This window comes from Symphalangus syndactylus, chromosome 22, assembly GCF_028878055.3.
Source record: "Symphalangus syndactylus isolate Jambi chromosome 22, NHGRI_mSymSyn1-v2.1_pri, whole genome shotgun sequence".
NCBI lineage: Eukaryota > Metazoa > Chordata > Mammalia > Primates > Hylobatidae > Symphalangus > Symphalangus syndactylus.
Window position 1 is genome coordinate 30,418,617 of NC_072444.2, and position 18,777 is coordinate 30,437,393.

Genomic DNA, 18,777 nt, shown 5'->3' on the forward strand with positions numbered 1-18,777 from the left:
TAGCCTGGGCTACAGAGCGAGACCCTGTCTTGAAGAAAAAAAAAAAAGTCAATGTAATAAAAGACCACAAAAAACAAGGCTGGGCGCGGTGGCTCACGCCTGTAATCCCAGCACTTTGGGAGGCCAAGGTGGGCGGATCACGAGGTCAGGAGATCGAGACCATCCTGGCTAACATGGTGAAATTCCGTCTCTACTAAAAATACAAAAAATTAGCCAGGCATGGTGGCGAGCGTCTGTAGTCCCAGCTACTTTGGAGGCGGAGGCAGGAGAATGGGGTGAACCCAGGAGTCGAACTTGCAGTGAGCCAAGATCACACCACGGCACTCCAGCCTGGGCGACAGAGCGAGACTCCGTCTCAAAAAAAAAAAAAAAAAAAAAGGCCACAGAAAACAAGTAAGGAGTCTGGAGTATGGTGGCCGAATCTCGGCTCACTGCAACCTCCTTCTTTCGGGTTCAAGTGATTCTCCTGCCTCAGCCTCCCAAGTAGCTGGGACTACGGGCATGCACCACCATGCCTGGCTAATTTTTTGTATTTTTGGTAGAGACGGTGTTTTACCATGTTGGCCAGGCTGGTCTTAAACTCCTGACCTCAAGCGATCTGCCCACCTCGGCCTCCCAAAGTGCTGGGATTACAGGCACAAGCCACCTCACCTGGCCAGAATTCATTCTTAAAGGATAAACAGACATAACCAAATGCCACGTGTGAACCTTGATTAGTTCCTATATGAGGAAGTTTATCTGTAAGAACATTATTTAGACACTTGGGAAAATGTCAATATAGACTATATATCAAGGTTCAGTTTCCCAAGTGCGACAATTCTATGGGGTTTTGTAGGAAAACTGTCTTTGTTCTTAGGCAGCACCATGATTTCTGCCCCAGGGGAGGGGGGTGCTGAGAAGAGAATGGGAGAGAAAGCAGATGTGGCAGATATCAACTTGGGGAGTCCAGAGGGCATGTGGATGCCATGTGCTATGCTTATAATTTTTGATAGGTTTGAAATATTTTAAAATAAGTCTGGGCGTGGTGGCTCATGCCTGTAATCCCAGTGCTTTGGGAGGCCGAGGCAGGCGGATCACCTGAGACCAGGAGTTCAATACCAACCTGGCCAACATGGTGAAACTCTGTCTTTACTAAAAATACAAAAATTAGTCGGGCGTGGTGGATTGTGCCTGTAATCCCAGCTACTCGGGAGGCTGAGGCAGGAGAATCGCTTGAACCTGGGAGGCGGAGGTTGTAGTGAGCCGAGATCATGCCATTGCACTCCAGCCTGGGCAACAGAGCAAGACCCCTTCTCAGAAAAATTTAAAAAAATAAAAAGAAAAGAAATATTTTAAAACAAAACTTGGGAAAAATAAAGAGAGTGGGAGGAGAGAACTAGGAAGTCATGAATACTGATACCTGCTTACAGAATTTAGCTGTGAAGGGAAAGAAAGAAAGGCAGCCGTAGCTGGAGGGTGAGGTGAGGCCTCTGTGAAATGGAGAAATAAGGCTGGGCATGGCAGCTCATGGCTGTAATGCCAGCACTTTGGGAGACCAAGGTGGGCAGATCACTTGAGGCCAGGAGTTTGAGACCAGCCTGGGCAACATGGTGAAACCCCGTCTCTACAAAAAATACAAAAACTCGCCTATGGTGGTGTGTGCTTCTAGTCCAAGCTACTCGGGAGGCTGAGGCTCGAGGATCACATGAGTCTGGGAGGTCAAGGCTGCAGTGAGCCATGATTGTGCCACTGCACTCCCTGACTCAAAGAAAGAAAAAAAAAAAGATGGAGAAGCCGGGCGCGGTGGCTCATGCCTGTAATCCCAGCACTTTGGGAGGCCAAGGCGGGCTGTTTATGAGGTCAGGAACTCGAGACCAGTCTGGCCAACATAGTGAAACCCCGTCTCTACGAAAAATACAAAAAAAAATTAGCTGGGCATGGTGGTGTGCGCCTGTAATCCCAGCTACTGGGGAGGCTGAGGCAGGAGAACTGCGTGAACCCAGGAGGCGGAGGTTGCAGTGAGCCGAGATCAAGCCACTGCACTCCAGCCTGGGTGACAGAACGAGACTCTGTCTCAAAAAAAGAAAAAAAAAAAAGGTGGAGAAATAACCACATGTTGGTGTGCTGATGGGGGAAATGATCCAGCAGAGGGGAAACTTGATGATGTGGGAGAGGGGGGACTGCTGGGGGGCGTTCCCTCACCCTGGATCAAGGGATGGATCCATCAGGGAGAGCTGGCCTAGGTTGGAGCAGGGCAGTTCATTCTAAGTCCCTGCAGCCCTGGGCCAGGGTCACGGGGATGTGGTGGAGCTCCTGGAACTCCTGAAGGCTTCTATCCCCATCCCAGGTATGTCACCACGCCGACTGCCAGCAGCTGCACCGCCGGGGGCCCCTCAACCTCTGCGAGGCCTGTGACAGCAAGTTCCACAGCGCCATGCATTATGATGGGCATGTCCGCTTCGACCTTCCCCCACAAGGTGAGCACAGGCGGGAGCCACAGCTCGGCCCCCAGAGCTCCTGTGGCAGTGTTTCAGTAACTATTGGAACCATGCTAGGCCATCATAAGGACAAGTCGACTGTAAATAATGAAACCCGAGTATGTCACGGTTCCTTTTGTTCCAAATGTTTTTTAGCAAGAGAAAAAGTCCATGACTGTGTGCCTTCCAGAGGTAGGCCTTTCTGTCTGGTGCTGTGTTCTCACTGGTTCTCACCTCTCCCAGCTGCTCTTGCCCCTGGCCTGTGGCCCACACAGAGAAGGCCCCTTTCTTTCTAGTTCTGCCTATCCTCAGAGCAGGGGACTTCTGGACAAGTCCTCCGAGCCAGGCTGTGGGCCTAGCAGAGGCAGCATGGAGTGGGGGTGGCCAGGTCAGGAGGCACTTGTAGCAGGAAATAAGAAATTCCTCTTGCTGGGCAGGGACCCAGCTCAGGCCCACCATCAACTGCCTGTGGAGGGGTGGCTTGCAGGCACCCAGGCCTGGTGAGAAATGCCAACCCCTGAGTCCTTTCCCAGCTGATCAGAGGAACAAAAGGATTCTTCTGGTTGGGCACGGTGGCTTATGTCTGGAATACAAAAAATACAAAAATTAGCCAGGTGTGGTGGCACGCACTTGTGGTCCCAGCTACTCGGAGGCTGAGGTGGAAGGATCGCTTGAACCCGGACAATGGAGGCTCCAGTGAGCACTCCAGCCTGAGCGACAGAGCAAGACCCTGTCTTAAAAAACAATAAACAAACAAAAGACTCTCTCCCTCTGCCAGGGCCCCTTGGGAATTCAGGTGTGGTTACAGCATGGGGGAGGAGAGGCCTGGAAGAAAGAGCCGTGGACTTTGGTCCCTTCCTGTAACAACCTCAGAGGCAGGGCTTCCTTATCCTTATTTTATAGAAGGGTAAACTGAGGCCACAGGTGAGTTTGTTTTTGGGGTGGAGCTTCACCATGGGTGTCATCCCAGGGCCTTTGTGTCCTTTTGGGTCTGTGGGGATAGACAGCAATGACTGAGGCCAGGCGAGGTGGCTCACACCTGTAATCCCAGCACTTTGGGAGGCGGAGGTGGGTGGATCACTTGAGGTCAGGAGTTTGAGAACAGCCTGACCAACATGTTGAAACCCCGTCACTACTAAAAATACAAAAAAAATGAGCCAGGTGTGGTGGCGCACGCCTGCAATCCCAGCTACTTAGGAGGCTGAAGCATGAGGATCGCTTGAACCCAGGAGGCGGAGGTTGCAGTGAGCCGAGATCATGCCACTGCCCTCCAGCCTGGGTGACAGAGTGAGACCCTGTCTCAAAACAAAAACAAAAAACAATGACTGAGCCCCTCTCCTCACAGAACTGAAAGGCCCTTGCTACCTTTGATCTGGGGGTTCCAGGGTAACAGGCTGTGGTCCCTCCGGAGGCAGCCATGCTGCAGGCTAAGGAGGGGCGGGGGAGGCACAACCCGCTCCTGCTTTCTCCCAAGGCTCTGTCCTGGCCCGCAACGTGTCCACTCGGTCATGCCCGCCGCGCACCAGCCCCGCAGTGGACTTGGAGGAGGAGGAAGAGGAGAGCTCTGTGGATGGCAAAGGGTAGGTGAGGGATGAGTGGGCAGAGAGATACCTGGGGGGCCCCACGGCTGGGTCTCAGATCAGACATTCAGGACCAGATGCTTTGGTGCCTTCCTCGAGTAAGGCTGATGGGCAGACCTCTTCCCACCCCTGTGGCTGTCCTGACTCCGGGAAGAGGCCACCCAGCCTGGGCCAGCCTCCAGGGTGCTTGGGATCCTAGCTCACACCAGACCAGGTACCATTCGGTGTGACTCCCGTGTTGGCCACCAGAGGGCGCACAGCCCGACGCGGGCCCAGCCGGGTTGAATCCACGCGGGTTACCTGTCACCTGCGGTGAGCCAAGGGCAGGGAGGCCACAGGCCCACTAGCCGCCCACGCTGGTGAGGGCCACCCACACCTCCAGTCTCTGCCCTCCTCGCTTCCCTGCAGGGACCGGAAGAGCACAGGCCTGAAACTCTCCAAGAAGAAAGCAAGGAGGAGACACACGGATGTGAGGAGCCCCCCAGAGCCGGCAGATGGGGGCTCCCGACAGCCTGCGCCCTTCCCCGAGCCTGGGCCTCCCTCCGGGATGGGGGTGGGGAGGTCTGCATCCCAGGCTGCAGAGGCCTGGGAGATCACTGGGGTTCCCTTTCTTGCTGGAGTTCCCATCCGAGACTGGAGGGTGGGAAAGGTGGGGAGGAGGGTTGGGAAGGAGGGTGGTGAGGAGAAGCTCACAGCCCTCACCCCCACCATCCTCTCAGGACCCAAGCAAGGAGTGCTTCACTCTGAAATTTGACCTGAATGTGGACATCGAGACGGAGATCGTCCCAGCCATGAAGAAGAAGTCGCTGGGGTAGGGCTTGATGGGGCTCAGGGTGGAAGCGGGACTGGGAGTAGGGGTGGCCCCACGTCGCAGGCTCCGGGTCTCTGCAGGTGTGACGTGTGTGTCTGTGTGGTGGCCTGTGAGCGAGCGCTTCCCTGCGTGGGCAGACCCGTGCAGGTGTGCACGCCAGTGTGAGGGAGTGTGGCAGGGTCTGTGTACTTGTGCGTTTTAATCATGTATGCAGGAGCCAGGCCTGCGTGTGGGCAGGCGTGTGACAGGTCTGCCGTGGTGTGCAGATGCGCCTGTGTGAGGACCTCTGCGGGCAGGTGTCTGTGGACCTGTGTGTGATCCCATGAGGGCTTCCCTTTTCCGTTGGGAAGGTGGGGGCAGCTAGGGCTGTGGGTGGGGCGGGGGCTCGTGGGGGTGGGACCCAAGCTGAAGCGACTGGCCACACGGTTCTAACACACATGCCTCCTGTCCTGGGGGCAGGGAGGTGCTGCTGCCTGTATTTGAAAGGAAGGGCATCGCACTGGGCAAAGTGGACATCTACCTGGACCAGTCCAACACACCCCTGTCCCTCACCTTCGAGGCCTACAGGTTCGGGGGACACTACCTTCGTGTCAAAGGTGAGCAGCAGCCTGGGCCAAATGGGGCCGCTGGGGCTGGCGGAGCCTCCTGGAGATGGGCGCCCTTCCCAGGCTCAGGTTCCCATTGGCCGTGGGCCTGAGCAGCCTCATTACCATACAGGTGTCTCTGCTGGGTGCTGCTGGGGGAGGGGAGGGTGCTGGCAGGGCGGGGCTGTCGGGGGAGGGCAGGCAGGCCTTGGTGTGGATCCTCCGGGGAGAGAGGACCGGGGACCCCCTCCTCCACCAGACCTGGGTACTGAGGATCTCTCATGGCCCCCACATGCGGCCTCAGCCAAGCCTGGAGATGAGGGCAAGGTGGAGCAGGGCGTGAAGGACTCCAAGTCCCTGAGTTTGCCGATCCTCCGGCCGGCTGGGACCGGGCCCCCCGCCCTGGAGCGTGTGGACCCCCAGAGCCGCCGGGAGAGCCTGGACATCTTGGTGAGGAGGAGGGGGTGTGTCAGGGGAGGGGGTGGGAAGGGGCCCAGGCTGGGCCCACAGCCCCTCCTCAGAGGCAGTCACCTTGGGTCTCTCACTGCCCCCTCTTGGGGTTTTAATTGCCCCTTCTGGAAAATGGGGTTGGCTGTGAGAGTAGGGGACCCTCTCTCTCTGGATCTAGCCATAGCCCAAGGTGAGGGCTTGTAGCTAAGACTCTTCTAGTGCCAGGGGGTCAGAGAACCTGTGTGTGCATGTGTGCGTGAGAGCACTTGTGCCTGAGGCTACAGACCACCCAGAGCTGTGTTCCAGAGTACATCTGAGTGTGTGTAACTCTGTGCTTCATGCTTGAAGCTGGGGGACTGGGGGATGATAGTCTGGGCGTATCTGTGTCTTGGACCTTCCAGTCTCCAGACATGTCTGGGTCCCAGGAGAGGGGACACCCCAGGGTAGAGATACAGGGACCCTCCTCCATCCCAGGCTGGCCTGAGGCCCTGGAAACCCGCCTTGGGGTGGGGCCATGGGGGCTGGCAGGGGGTCCCGGCCCTGACCATCCCTCCCTGGCCAGGCCCCTGGCCGCCGCCGCAAGAACATGTCGGAGTTCCTGGGGGAGGCGAGCATCCCCGGGCAGGAGCCCCCCACGCCCTCCAGCTGCTCTCTGCCCAGCGGCAGCAGTGGCAGCACCAACAGCGGCGACAGCTGGAAGAACCGGGCGGCCAGTCGCTTCAGCGGCTTTTTCAGCTCCGGCCCCAGCACCAGCGCCTTTGGCCGGGTATGTGGCCCCATCTGCCCAGGGTCAGGCAGCTGGCTGGCCGTGACCCCTGACCCTGACCAGGGTATGCTTCCAGGAGGTAGACAAAATGGAGCAGCTGGAGGGCAAGCTGCACACCTACAGCCTCTTCGGGTTGCCCAGGCTGCCCCGGAGGCTGCGCTTCGACCATGACTCCTGGGAGGAGGAGGACGATGAGGATGAGGATGAGGACAATGCCTGCCTGAGGCTGGAGGACAGCTGGCGGGAGCTCATTGATGGCCATGAGGTGAGTGTGGGCCACAGTGCTGCTCCCTCCTTGTCCCAAAAGGAGGATAGCCCTTGGGAGGACCCAGTGATCAGATGTTCCATGGGACGCCCCAAAGAGGCCACTGTTACCATTAGCCCACTTTGGAGACACTGAGGCTAGATGAAAATGGTGTGCTGCTTGGCTGTTTTAATGGCAGAGGAGGGCCCAGATCTTGGGTGTCTTGACTGTGATTACTCATGTGGTGTCAAGGGTGACCCTGCTCCTCTTGGGACCTCCATGTCCCCATTGGGAAAATGAGAAGGTTGCATGCAGGTTGCTTATCCTCCCCGGCTACCCTAAGGTGCTTCAAGCCTCGTGATTGAGCCGTCCTGCCTTCCCTCTAGAAGCTGACCCGGCGGCAGTGCCACCAGCAGGAGGCGGTGTGGGAGCTGCTGCACACGGAGGCCTCCTACATCAGGAAACTGCGGGTGATCACCAACGTGAGTAGGGGCTGTGCTGGTCCCTGTGGCCGCCCTGCCCCCCTCTTTCTGGTCTCTTTCTGGCAGCCCTCAGCTGAGTCTGAGCCTTTGCAGAAGGAGCAGGTGCCTGGCAATGAGGTGGGGGCAGGAAAGTCAGACAAGGGCTGCGCCCAGGGAGGAGGTGTCTCCTAGAGGAACCTGGGAGGGGGCTTCGGGCAGGTTTGCCAGGTTCAGCTGAATTAGCACAGGTGAGGCCGCATTGTTTCACTTTCGTTCAGTGGCTGTTTCCCAACACTTGCTGTGTGCTGGGTGCCCAGCAGCCCACACCCTGGATGGTACAGAGTGAGCTGGCAGTGTAGGGATTTCGGCTTAGGGAGGGGAGCACCTACCCTGGCCTTGGAGCCTCCTGGAGGGAGGAAGCACCCTCAGAGTTGAAATCTGGAGGCTAAGCCAGGGCAGAGGCGGAGAAGGGAATTCCAGGCGTGGCTTCAAGTCCAGTCTCCCTGGAGCTTCCCTCCAGGAGGGACCAGGGCAGTGTGACCCCGGGAGGGCTGTGAGGGCTGGGTCTTTCCTCAGGGTCTGGACTACCCAGGTGCGAAGGCCAAAGGGTACAGCCTCCTTATCCCTGGCTGCTGTGGGGCCTCCTGGAACGGGGAAGGGGAAGGAGTGGCAGGGGAGCCTGAGGCCGGGTGGGGCCCTAGGGCTGAGACAGCCTCCCGATCCCAGCCACACCATCCCCTGATCCCACAGCTGTTCCTGTGCTGCCTCCTGAACCTGCAAGAGTCAGGGCTGCTGTGTGAGGTGCGCTGGGGTTCGGGGGCGGCGGCCGGTGAGGTACCAGGAAGGAGGGCGGGACCTGGACCTGGGGCGGGGCTAACCTGGCGGAGGGGCGTAACCAACCGCACCTCCTGCCGCGCCCAGGTGGAGGCGGAGCGCCTGTTCAGCAACATCCCGGAGATCGCGCAGCTGCACCGCAGACTGTGGGCCAGCGTGATGGCGCCGGTGCTGGAGAAGGCGCGGCGCACGCGAGCGCTGCTGCAACCCGGGGACTTCCTCAAAGGCTTCAAGATGGTACGAGCGGGGCCGGGCGCAGGCGGGGGCACTGAGGCAGGGCTGGGGCGCCGAAAAGTCTCCACGGCCCGATCCGGTCTGCCCAGCATACCCAACCTCCCCCGGGCCCGTAACCGCACTTGACCCCTTGTGGCCAAGGGTGAGGAATTACGAGGCGGTCGCCCGGGTTTGAGCCTCCACCTGACCATCTACCCCTGCTCCCTGGCCGCGGGTGGTCACTTTGGCTGAGGCTCAGTTTCCTCATCTGGAAACAGGGATCATAAGCTTGCTGCCCCCTTGGGGTGGTCGCCCAAGTGCAGTAAGGAAGCGCTTGCGCAGCGCCTGGCGCGGGCCGGCCCGCAGGGAGCGCGCGGTAACCGGCGCCGTGGTTGTTCTGCCCCGGGCCAGTTCGGCTCGCTCTTCAAGCCCTACATCCGCTACTGCATGGAGGAGGAGGGCTGCATGGAGTACATGCGCGGCCTGCTGCGCGACAACGACCTCTTCCGGGCCTACATCACGGTGAGGGCGCGCGCGCCGTGGGCTGGGGCGCAGGAGGACGGGACCCTGGACGGGGCCGGGTGGGGCGGGGCCTGCCCTGAGCCCCGCCCCCACTCCCCCACCGCAGTGGGCTGAGAAGCACCCACAGTGCCAGAGGCTGAAGCTGAGCGACATGCTGGCCAAACCCCACCAGCGGCTCACAAAGTACCCGCTGCTGCTGAAGTCGGTGCTGAGGAAGACCGAGGAGCCGCACGCCAAGGAGGCCGTCGTCGCCATGGTAACCCTGATGGCCAGCGGGAGCGGTCCCCCCTGCGCGGCTCTCTGGTCCATCATGACCCTGGGCCTGAAGCCCCCTCGCCTGCCCCTAGATCGGCTCCGTGGAGCGCTTCATCCACCACGTGAACGCGTGCATGCGGCAGCGGCAGGAGCGGCAGCGGCTGTCGGCCGTGGTGAGCCGCATCGATGCCTACGAGGTGGTGGAAAGCAGCAACGACGAAGTGGACAAGGTGGGTGTGTGTGTCTGCGGGGGTTGCCGGCTGGGAGAGAGGAAGGCCAAGCTGGCAGGCAGGGGCTGTGCTGGGCATCTCACTGAGGATGCCTAGCTGAGATGGGAGTCAGGCTCTGGCCTCCCCTGCACTCGCGCCATCCGTCTCCAGCTCCTGAAGGAATTTCTGCACCTGGACTTGACAGCGCCCATCCCCGGCGCCTCCCCGGAGGAGACGCGGCAGCTGCTGCTGGAGGGGAGCCTGAGGATGAAGGAGGGGAAGGACAGCAAGGTGATTCCAGGGCCACCCCACCCCTGTGCCCTGTCCTTCCTAGGGACCTCCTGGGCCCCAGTCACTGGTTCTCAGCTCCCCAGTCCCTTGGGTGGTTACTCAAGAACCAGTGACCTTGTCATAGTGAATGACAGTTCTCTGCCTGCCATTCACAAATCCAGCAGCAAGGTCCTAGCCCTTGAAGGCACCAGTTGTGCCCATTTGTTGGTGCCACATGGGTTCCGGGTGGGAGGGCAGCCATATTCCACAAGTGGGCCAGGAACCCCAGAGCCTTGCTACCATGCCATGGCCCCTTCAGGCATGGGGCAGGCTGAGAGCTTGCACACGGTGACTTCAAAGTCACCAATCTTCTTTTTAATGTAAACTTGTATTGAGATAAGTCATCAACGTGCATCTCAGTGAGAGAATCATCTTCCTCTTCATTTTAATTTTACCTGAAGGTTCATGGTGGGAGGAGTGTTTGACAAAAACCCAGTGCTCCCAGGGGAGGCTGGTGCCACAGTCCCCGGCCCTGACCCTGCTGGCCTCTCTGGCCACCCCCTTCCCGCCACTGCAGATGGATGTGTACTGCTTCCTCTTCACGGATCTGCTGTTGGTGACCAAGGCAGTGAAGAAGGCAGAGAGGACCAGGGTCATCAGGCCACCCCTGCTGGTGGACAAGATTGTGTGCCGGGAGCTACGGGACCCTGGTAAGGAGCCCTGGTCCCCTGTTGCTGGTCAGGCGCTGTGATGGGTGGGGGCTATCATCTCTGCTGACACTGACTTGGGCCTTCCCTAACCAGGGTCCTTCCTCCTTATCTACCTGAATGAGTTTCACAGCGCTGTAGGGGCCTACACGTTCCAGGCCAGCGGCCAGGCCTTGTGCCGTGGCTGGGTGGACACCATTTACAATGCCCAGGTGAGCGCAGAGTAGTGAGTGGGTGGGCAAGGCAGATTAGGGAGATGCTGGTCACAATCTATTCTGTCCTATGTACCCCAACATTGCCTGCAGAACCAGCTGCAACAGCTGCGTGCACAGGAGCCCCCAGGCAGCCAGCAGCCCCTGCAGAGCCTGGAAGAGGAGGAGGATGAGCAGGAGGAGGAAGAGGAGGAGGAGGAGGAAGGTGGCGAGGACAGTGGCACTTCAGCTGCCAGCTCCCCTACCATCATGCGGAAAAGCAGTGGCAGCCCCGACTCTCAGCACTGGTACGTCTGTTCATGACCACCCAGCAGGTCAAACCAGAACAAGTACTCCAGCCCAGGACTCCTGAAAGCCCAGCCACGCTCCCTTCCTCCCAATGGTCTCTTGTCATGAACACTGTGGGAGCGGGGCTCTGTCTCCCCCCGAGTCCAGGTGGGGAGGGCAGACACCTTTCCATGTGCTGCCAGCCCTGATCCATTCGTGGTAGCTGCCTGGGGTGCTGTGCTGAGGATCCTTAGGGCAGATCCAGCCTTGGTAGGGAAGAGTGCTGGGCTCGCTACTGAGGTCTGTTGTGGGCACTGGAGCTGGAAGATCTGCCACACCTGCCACATGCTGCCATCTCTGAGCCTCCAGCCCCAGGAGGGCAGAGGGTATAAACCACTGTGCATTGCCCAGCCTGGGGCTGCCTCAGGCCATCTAGGTTTCATGGCCTGGGCTAACTCTGCTCCTGGCCCCACAGTGCCTCAGATGGCTCCACGGAGACCCTGGCCATGGTTGTGGTAGAGCCTGGGGACACGCTGTCCTCCCTCGAGTTGGACGGCGGTCCTTTCAGCTCCCAGTCTGATGAGACCTCTCTCAGCACCACTGCCTCATCTGCTACGCCCACCAGTGAGCTGCTGCCCCTGGGTCCGGTGGACGGCCGCTCCTGCTCCGTGGACTCTGCCTACGGCACCCTCTCCCCAACCTCCTTACAAGACTTTGTGGCCCCAGGCCCCATGGCAGAGCTAGTGCCTCAGCCCCCAGAGTCCCCACGAGCTCCTTCCCCTCCACCCTCGCCCCGTGTCCGCCGCCGCACCCCTGTCCAGCTGTTGACCTGCCCGCCCCACCTGCTCAAGTCTAAGTCTGAGGCCAGCCTCCTCCAGCTGCTGGCAGGGGCTGGCACCCATGGGACACCCTCTGCCCCCAGCCGCAGCCTGTCAGAGCTCTGCCTGGCTGTTTCAGCTCCAGGTATTAGGACTCAGGGCTCCCCTCAGGAAGCTGGGCTCAGCTGGGATTGCCGAGGGGCCCCTAGCCCTGGCAGTGGTCCTGGGCTAGTCAGCTGCCTGGCCGGGGAACCTGCAGGCTCCCACAGGAAGAGGTGTGGAGACCTGCCCTCGGGGCCCTCTCCCAGCGTCCAGCCTGAGCCCCCACCAGGGGTCTCTGCCCAGCACAGGAAGCTGACCCTGGCCCAGCTCTACCGAATCAGGACCACCCTGCTGCTTAACTCCACGCTCACTGCCTCGTGAGTGGCCTGGCCTGGGGTAGCGCAGGTGGCTCAGGGCACTGGCATGGGGGCCTACTCATGCCTGCGAGCATCGCATTTGGGGAGGGTCATGGCGGAGGGAGCCTGAACCCTGCCCCGTGTCTGGGTGCAGGGGGCTGTGGTGGGCAGCAGTGAAGGGGCCTGAGAGTGCTGTGGGGAAGAGAGGGTGACCAGAGCCACTCTGAATGGCATCAGCCAAAGAAGGACTCTCTCCCCTCCCCACCCTGTAGGGAGGTCTGAGCAGAGGGAGGCCCCCAAGAGTGCCATTGACCAAGAGACAGCAGACAGCCTGCCTCCTGGGGTGTGCTGGCACCTGCTTCAGCTGCTGCCTCCTGTGTGCATGAGCCGGATGCTGGGCAGGATCCCTGCCTACGCCCGGGCCTGATTTGCGCTTTGCCAGACTGGATGGAGTGGAGGAGGCCCAGGCCACAGTACCACCCCACTTGCCCAGGCAGCCCCTCATCACCTACTCCCCGAAGTTACCAGCTCAGCTCGAGTCTTCATGGCTGGGTTCCCAGGCTGCCCATCCCACTTCTACCCTCACTGGCTTCCAGTGGGATTCGCTCCTGTCCTGCCCCCACCTTCCCAGTCCCACAGGCCACCCCTGGCTTGGGCTGGGTTCTGTAAAGTGACGTATTTATTGAGCTTTTGGTTCTTTTATAAAGACTTGTCTAGACTCCACTGGGAAGAGTCCTTTGCTTTGGGGCCCAGTGACTCGGGGCACTTGAGTTCAGGGTGGTCTTGTGTTCCTGTGCCCCTCCACTTGCCACGGATGGGCCATGGATGGAGTTGCCATGGGAAGCACTGGGAAGTAACGGGGGGTGGGGTGCCACCAGACCAACACCCCCAGACTTCCCCACCTTCAGCCACCATCAGATCCTCTCCCCAGGTGCCCCCCTGGGATTCAGGGCTGAATCTGCCCAGTTCCCACACTCAGGTCAGCCCTCTTGGGAAGGTGGGTCCTCCATGGGGGTCCCTTCGGGTACTTTTTTTTTTTAATACAGAGCCTCACTCTGTCACCCAAGTTGGAGTGCAGTGGTGTGATCTCGGCTCACTGCAACCTCTGCCTCCCAGGTTCAAACGATTCTCCCGCTCCAGCCACTCTAGTCGCTGAAACTGCAGGTGTGCACCACCACGCCGGGCTAATTTTTGTATTTTAAGTAGAGACGGCATTTCACCATATTGGTCAGGCTGGTCTCGAACTCCTGACTTCAAGTGTTCCGCCCACCTCTGCCTCCCAAAGTGCTAGAATTACAGGCCTGAGCTACTGCGCTTGGCCCCTTGCGGTACTTTTGGCCCAACCTCCTCCATGGCAGGGGGCGCGGAGGCCGAGAGAGAAGTCATTTGCCCTGGCTCTACCTTGAAGTGGTTCTCAGGGTTCGGGCGAGACTCGGGGTGGGGACCGAGATGCAGCTCTATCCTGTGCCCCTGGTCACAGCAGGCAGCCCAGCGCTTCGCGTGTTCTCCTTGGCCTGTCCGCTGCAGCCTAATGAGCTCAGGTCTAGGCCAAGCAGAGGGTGCACCCGGTCGGACTCGGTTGGGCTCGGGCGGCCCCGCCTCCCCCCGCCCGCCAGGCGGGCCCTTCTGGATGGCGCGGGGCGGGCCCTGCGGGCGCGGGGCTGAAGGCGGAACCACGACGGGCAGAGCGCACGGAGCCGGGAAGCCCCTGGGCGCCCGTCGGAGGGCCCAGCGCGGCGCGGAGGGCTATGGAGCAGCGGCCGCGGGGCTGCGCGGCGGTGGCGGCGGTGGCTGCGGTGAGTTGAGACGCAGGAGGCGAGGGGCAGCTTTGAGCCCTGTCCCAAGAGCCTCGGTGAAGGAAGGGGCCCCGGGCGCGTCTCCACTCCAAGCCTCACTGGGGGCTGGGTTGGCGGCCCCTTCCGACCTCGTTAGAGGCTCCGCCAGGGCGTAGCCCTTCCACTGAGAGGAAACCCCTCCCAGGAGGGTCTGGGGGCCCAGGCAGATCATTATCAGTGTCCCTCCCTCAACAGAAAGCATGGGTGGGGGTGGGGGCGCTGCCGGGTCCCTGCTCTGGTGGAGGGGAAACTTGTGAGGGGCTGGCAAGCACCCCCTCCGAAGCCTGGTGTGTGCGCAGGGGGAAGGAAGTTAGTTTCCTCTCCACCCATGGCACCCCTTCTGCCCGGGGCCTGGGAAGTGGGCTGCTCTGTGGGCAAATGCTGGGGCCTCTGAAATGGAGGAGACGCGGCAGGGAGAGGCCCCACGTGGGCAGCTGCGCTGAGAGTCAGCAGCACCTGTCCCCCAGGCGCTCCTCCTGGTGCTGCTGGGGGCCCAGGCCCAGGGCGGCACTCGTAGCTCCAGGTGTGACTGTGCCGGTGACTTCCACAAGAAGATTGGTCTGTTTTGTTGCAGAGGCTGCCCAGCGGGTAAGTGGCCACAGGGGTGGGAGAGGCATGGGGCAGGCAGGGCTGGAGAGGTGGCGGGCAGGCCAGGGAGGTAAGAGGAGGCTGGCAGAGGAGGTAGGGGTAGGCTGACAGAGAAGTAGGGAGCTGGAGAGACAGAGGGAGGGAGGGCAGGGTGGGAAGCAGGTCGGGGGTTGCTGGGCAGCCCCTCTGCCTGCCTGACCCCTGCCTGGTTCCACAGGGCACTACCTGAAGGCCCCTTGCACGGAGCCCTGCGGCAACTCCACCTGCCTTCTGTGTCCCCAAGACACCTTCTTGGCCTGGGAGAACCACCATAATTCTGAATGTGCCCGCTGCCAGGCCTGTGATGAGCAGGGTGAGGGGCTTCTCAGTGCTTGGCAGGGAGTTCCTAAGGACAGGCCTTTCTGAAGGAAGTGGCTGGCTTGGGCCCAAACTTGGGGTGTGAGGGTCCTGCACCCACCCTTGCCAGAACCTTCCACCCTGATCCTCCTTCAGGGTGCCCTTGCCCCTTCTCTCTTCCTGGTGACCTTCCCATCTCTCCATGTGCCTTGGCCTCTGGTCAGCCTCAATCTCTGAGCTTCTCTCTTTTTTAGGGTAGCCCTGCGTCTGTCTCTCTTTCGCCTGTTTCTGTCTCCATTATCTTGGGGGCGGGGGTCTGCCTCTGCCTCTCCATGGGAGCCTTTGGCCCTGACTAACTAACTCTCCACTCCCCATCTCCCTGCACCCCCACCAGCCTCCCAGGTGGCGCTGGAGAACTGTTCGGCAGTGGCCGACACCCGCTGTGGCTGTAAGCCAGGCTGGTTTGTGGAGTGCCAGGTCAGCCAATGTGTCAGCAGTTCACCCTTCTACTGCCAACCATGCCTAGACTGCGGGGCCCTGCACCGCCACACACGGCTACTCTGTGAGTACCCCCACCCAGGGCTATCTACTCCCAGACCCCCTTCTCCCTGCCTGCCCCGCTCCTGTGCCATGGTGACGCATGCCTCTCCTGGATTGCAGGTTCCCGAAGAGATACTGACTGTGGGACCTGCCTGCCTGGCTTCTATGAACACGGCGATGGCTGCGTGTCCTGCCCCACGTAATTCCTAGCTGTCGTGGGATGGAGGGAAGGGCAGCTGGGAACAGGGCAGGGGTCTGGGGTGGGGCAGGTGCTGCTGGTTCAGGAATAGGAAGAGGGGACAGGGAGGAGGGAGCTTGGCCCTGAGATGGGTGGGCCCCACTTCAGGCAAACTTAGTAAGAGAAACCTGGATCCACCTTAGCCAGATAAATAAGGGTATGTGCCTTCACTTTCAGCTAGCATTCCCCCCAGCGATCCTTCTAGCCACATGTTACAGATGATTTGTCACTTATACAGAGAGTCACATTGATATAGCTTTAAAACTTGAGCTGAAGGAGGTTGAGGCGGCAGTGAGCTATGATCGTGCCACTGCACTTCAGCCTGGGCAACAGAGCGAGACCTATTAAATAAATAAATAAATAAATATTAAATCTATTAAATAAATAAATACAAAGGGCTGAGAGTCAGGACTGTGCTGCTAGTTCTCTAGGGGATCTTGGGCAAGTTCAGAGAATTCGCGTCTCTGATGTGTGGTGTCCCTTTCTCAACATGGGATGTTAGCAGCTTCTTCACAGGCCTTTGATCAGAGGTAGGGACTTTCTGTATCTATTCAAGTCTTTTTTTTTTTTTTTTTTTTTTTGAGATGGAGACTTGCTCTGTCACCCAGGCTGGAGTGCAGTGGCACAATCTTGGCTCACTGCAACCTCTGCTGCCTGGGTTCAAGTGATTCTCCTGCCTCAGCCTCCCAAGTAGCTGGGACTACAGGAGCCCACCACCACCCCCGGCTAATTTTTTGTATTTTTAGTAGAGACGGGCTTTCATCGTGTTAGCCAAGATGGTCACGATCTCCTGACCTCGTGATCCACCCGCCTTGGCCTCCCAAAGTGCTGGGATTACCGGCATGAGCAACCGCGCCCGGCCTCCATTCAAGTCTTTATTGAATATCTGCTATGTTCTACACACTGTTCTAGGTGCTGGGGATGCAACAGGGGACAAAATAGGCAAAATCCCTGTCCTTTTGGAGTTGACATTCTAGTGACTCTTCATGTAGTCTAGAAGAAGCTCAATGAATAGTGTCTGTGGTTGTTACCAGGGACACAATGACAGGAACATTCTTGGGTAGAGTGAGAGGCCTAGGGAGGGAAGGGTCTCTAGGATAGAGCAGATGCTGGGCAGTCTTAGGGAGTCCCTCCTGGCATGCACCCCCTCATCCCTCAGGCCACCCCCATCCCTTGCAGGAGCACCCTGGGGAGCTGTCCAGAGCGCTGTGCCGCTGTCTGTGGCTGGAGGCAGAGTAGGTGGTGTGCTGGGAATGCGAGTGGGAGAACTGGGATGGGCTGAGGGGAGGCGGGTGAGGGAGGGCAACCACCCAACACCCACCAGCTGCTTTCAGTGTTCTGGGTCCAGGTGCTCCTGGCTGGCCTTGTGGTCCCCCTCCTGCTTGGGGCCACCCTGACCTACACATACCGCCACTGCTGGCCTCACAAGCCCATGGTTACTGGTAAGTACACACACACCCACAGACGCACCCAGAAGCCTGGGGTCAGGATGGGTAGCCCAGAGTCCACTCAACCCTGATACAGAAGAGGAAACTGAGGCAGGGAGTGTGGGGTGCAGAGGAACCCTAGAGGAGCTGTACCAGCATCCAGGTCCAGGAGGCTTGCCTGGTCGCTGACTGCAATCTCTCTGTGTCTGTCAGCAGATGAAGCTGGGATGGAGGCTCTGACCCCACCACCGGTAAGAACCTCACTGTGTGATTCTGGGCTGCCTTCTAGAGCTGGAAGATCAAGCCTTATTGTGATCCCTGGAGCTTGGCACGTGGCCAGCACAGGGTAGACCAAGCGGACAGAGGTGTTGGGAGCTGAGTCATCAGTGGATGAGACCAGCACAGTGCCTGCCCTCAAGGGGTGCTCAGTCAGCTGGAGTTCAGATTCGTACACAGGAGCTAACAGTTCAATGGAAGGAGAGCCCCATGGTGCTGGGGGACAAGAGGAAGGAGGCGGGGGCAGGGGACTCCAGGCAGAAGCAAGAGTTCTGCTGGGCCACAGTGAGAGCAGGGCCAACTGTGGAAGGTGTCATTGCGGGGGTGTCTGCTGACTGAACCAGGGACTGTCTCCTCCTGGAGAGGCACTGCAAATAAGGGGCCTTACTTGGCAAGCAGGGCTGACCTGGGGCCCCTCTTGGCTTCCAGGCCACCCATCTGTCACCCTCAGACAGCGCCCACACCCTTCTAGCACCTCCTGACAGCAGTGAGAAGATGTGCACCGTCCAGTTGGTGGGCAACAGCTGGACCCCTGGCTACCCCGAGACCCAGGAAGCGTTCTGCCCGCAGGTGACATGGTCCTGGGACCAGTTGCCCAACGGAGCTCTTGGTAAGGGACATCAGTGGCCTGAGGCCTTGACCCCATTCTTCTGTCTGCGGTGGGAAGTTGTGGTTTCACAACGTGTTCCCTTTCTGCCCCCTAACTGACCGGGTCTGCCCTCTGTGCCCTGACCCACCGGATCCAGCAGGCTTCAGCCATGGGGTACCCGCACGAACGCCCCTGACTCCGCCTCCCGACCGCGGCCCACGTACCCCATTGGCTCTCTCTGGCCCTGCCCCAGGCCCCGCTCCTGCGCCCACACTCTTGCCAGAGTCCCCAGACGGCTCGCCCGCCATGATGCTGCAGCCGGGCCCGCAGCTCTACGACGTGATGGACGCGGTCCCAGCGCGGCGCTGGAAGGAGTTCGTGCGTACGCTGGGGCTGCGCGAGGCAGAGATCGAAGCCGTGGAGGTGGAGATCGGCCGCTTCCGAGACCAGCAGTACGAGATGCTCAAGCGCTGGCGCCAGCAGCAGCCCGCGGGCCTGGGCGCCGTTTATGCGGCCCTGGAGCGCATGGGGCTGGACGGCTGCGCGGAGGACTTGCGCAGCCGCCTGCAGCGCGGCCCGTGACACGGCGCCCACTTGCCACCTAGGCGCTCTGGTGGCCCTTGCAGAAGCCCTAAGTACGGTTACTTATGCGTGTAGACATTTTATGTCACTTATTTAAGCCGCTGGCACGGCCCTGCGTAGCAGCACCAGCCGGCCCCACCCCTGCTCGCCCCTACCGCTCCGGCCAAGGCGAAGAAGAACGAACGAATGTCGAGAGGGGGTCAAGACATTTCTGAGTTTCTCGGCCGGAGTTTGGCTAAGATCGCGGTATTAAATCTGTGAAAGAAAAAAAAAAAAAACAAAAAAACAAAAAAATGGCTTCTTGGTGTT

The 18,777-nt window shown here is 59.7% G+C and overlaps 2 protein-coding genes across 15 annotated transcripts in view; both read left to right on the top strand.

Annotated features, from left to right (window-relative positions):
• PLEKHG5 (pleckstrin homology and RhoGEF domain containing G5) overlaps positions 1–12,780 on the top strand; it is a 30,821-nt gene extending 18,041 nt beyond the window's left edge. For 3 of the 5 annotated variants that reach the window (XM_055262158.2, XM_055262160.2, XM_055262156.2), the window contains 20 exons: positions 2,327–2,456; positions 3,931–4,036; positions 4,445–4,505; positions 4,756–4,847; positions 5,307–5,443; positions 5,736–5,881; positions 6,444–6,647; positions 6,724–6,912; positions 7,278–7,373; positions 8,103–8,153; positions 8,274–8,423; positions 8,811–8,921; positions 9,028–9,177; positions 9,269–9,406; positions 9,557–9,676; positions 10,233–10,365; positions 10,459–10,574; positions 10,668–10,861; positions 11,317–12,078; positions 12,330–12,780. In XM_055262158.2, coding sequence (XP_055118133.1) covers positions 2,327–2,456; positions 3,931–4,036; positions 4,445–4,505; positions 4,756–4,847; positions 5,307–5,443; positions 5,736–5,881; positions 6,444–6,647; positions 6,724–6,912; positions 7,278–7,373; positions 8,103–8,153; positions 8,274–8,423; positions 8,811–8,921; positions 9,028–9,177; positions 9,269–9,406; positions 9,557–9,676; positions 10,233–10,365; positions 10,459–10,574; positions 10,668–10,861; positions 11,317–12,078; positions 12,330–12,339 — 3,096 coding nt within the window. In that variant the 3' untranslated portion in view covers positions 12,340–12,780. Of the gene's footprint in view, positions 1–2,326; positions 2,457–3,930; positions 4,037–4,444; positions 4,506–4,755; positions 4,848–5,306; positions 5,444–5,735; positions 5,882–6,443; positions 6,648–6,723; positions 6,913–7,277; positions 7,374–8,102; positions 8,154–8,273; positions 8,424–8,810; positions 8,922–9,027; positions 9,178–9,268; positions 9,407–9,556; positions 9,677–10,232; positions 10,366–10,458; positions 10,575–10,667; positions 10,862–11,316; positions 12,083–12,329 lie in introns of those variants that run through there. The other 2 variants (XM_055262154.1, XM_055262157.2) reach the window with 1 other exon arrangement.
• Positions 12,781–12,891: 111 nt separating this feature from the next.
• Positions 12,892–18,668, top strand: TNFRSF25 (TNF receptor superfamily member 25). 10 transcript variants are annotated; one of them, XM_063631977.1, is made up of 10 exons: positions 12,892–13,853; positions 14,360–14,480; positions 14,698–14,832; positions 15,211–15,378; positions 15,477–15,555; positions 16,774–16,829; positions 16,929–17,036; positions 17,235–17,272; positions 17,727–17,907; positions 18,047–18,668. In XM_063631977.1, exons 1-10 carry the CDS (start codon positions 13,806–13,808, stop codon positions 18,466–18,468), a joined length of 1,356 nt encoding a protein of 451 aa, XP_063488047.1. In that variant the 5' UTR covers positions 12,892–13,805; the 3' UTR covers positions 18,469–18,668. The 10 variants fall into 10 exon arrangements, with proteins under 10 accessions (XP_063488047.1, XP_055118148.1, XP_063488048.1 ...); XM_055262173.2 differs by having other exon boundaries at positions 18,170–18,668; XM_063631978.1 differs by having other exon boundaries at positions 17,238–17,272.
• Positions 18,669–18,777: the final 109 nt, after the last annotated feature.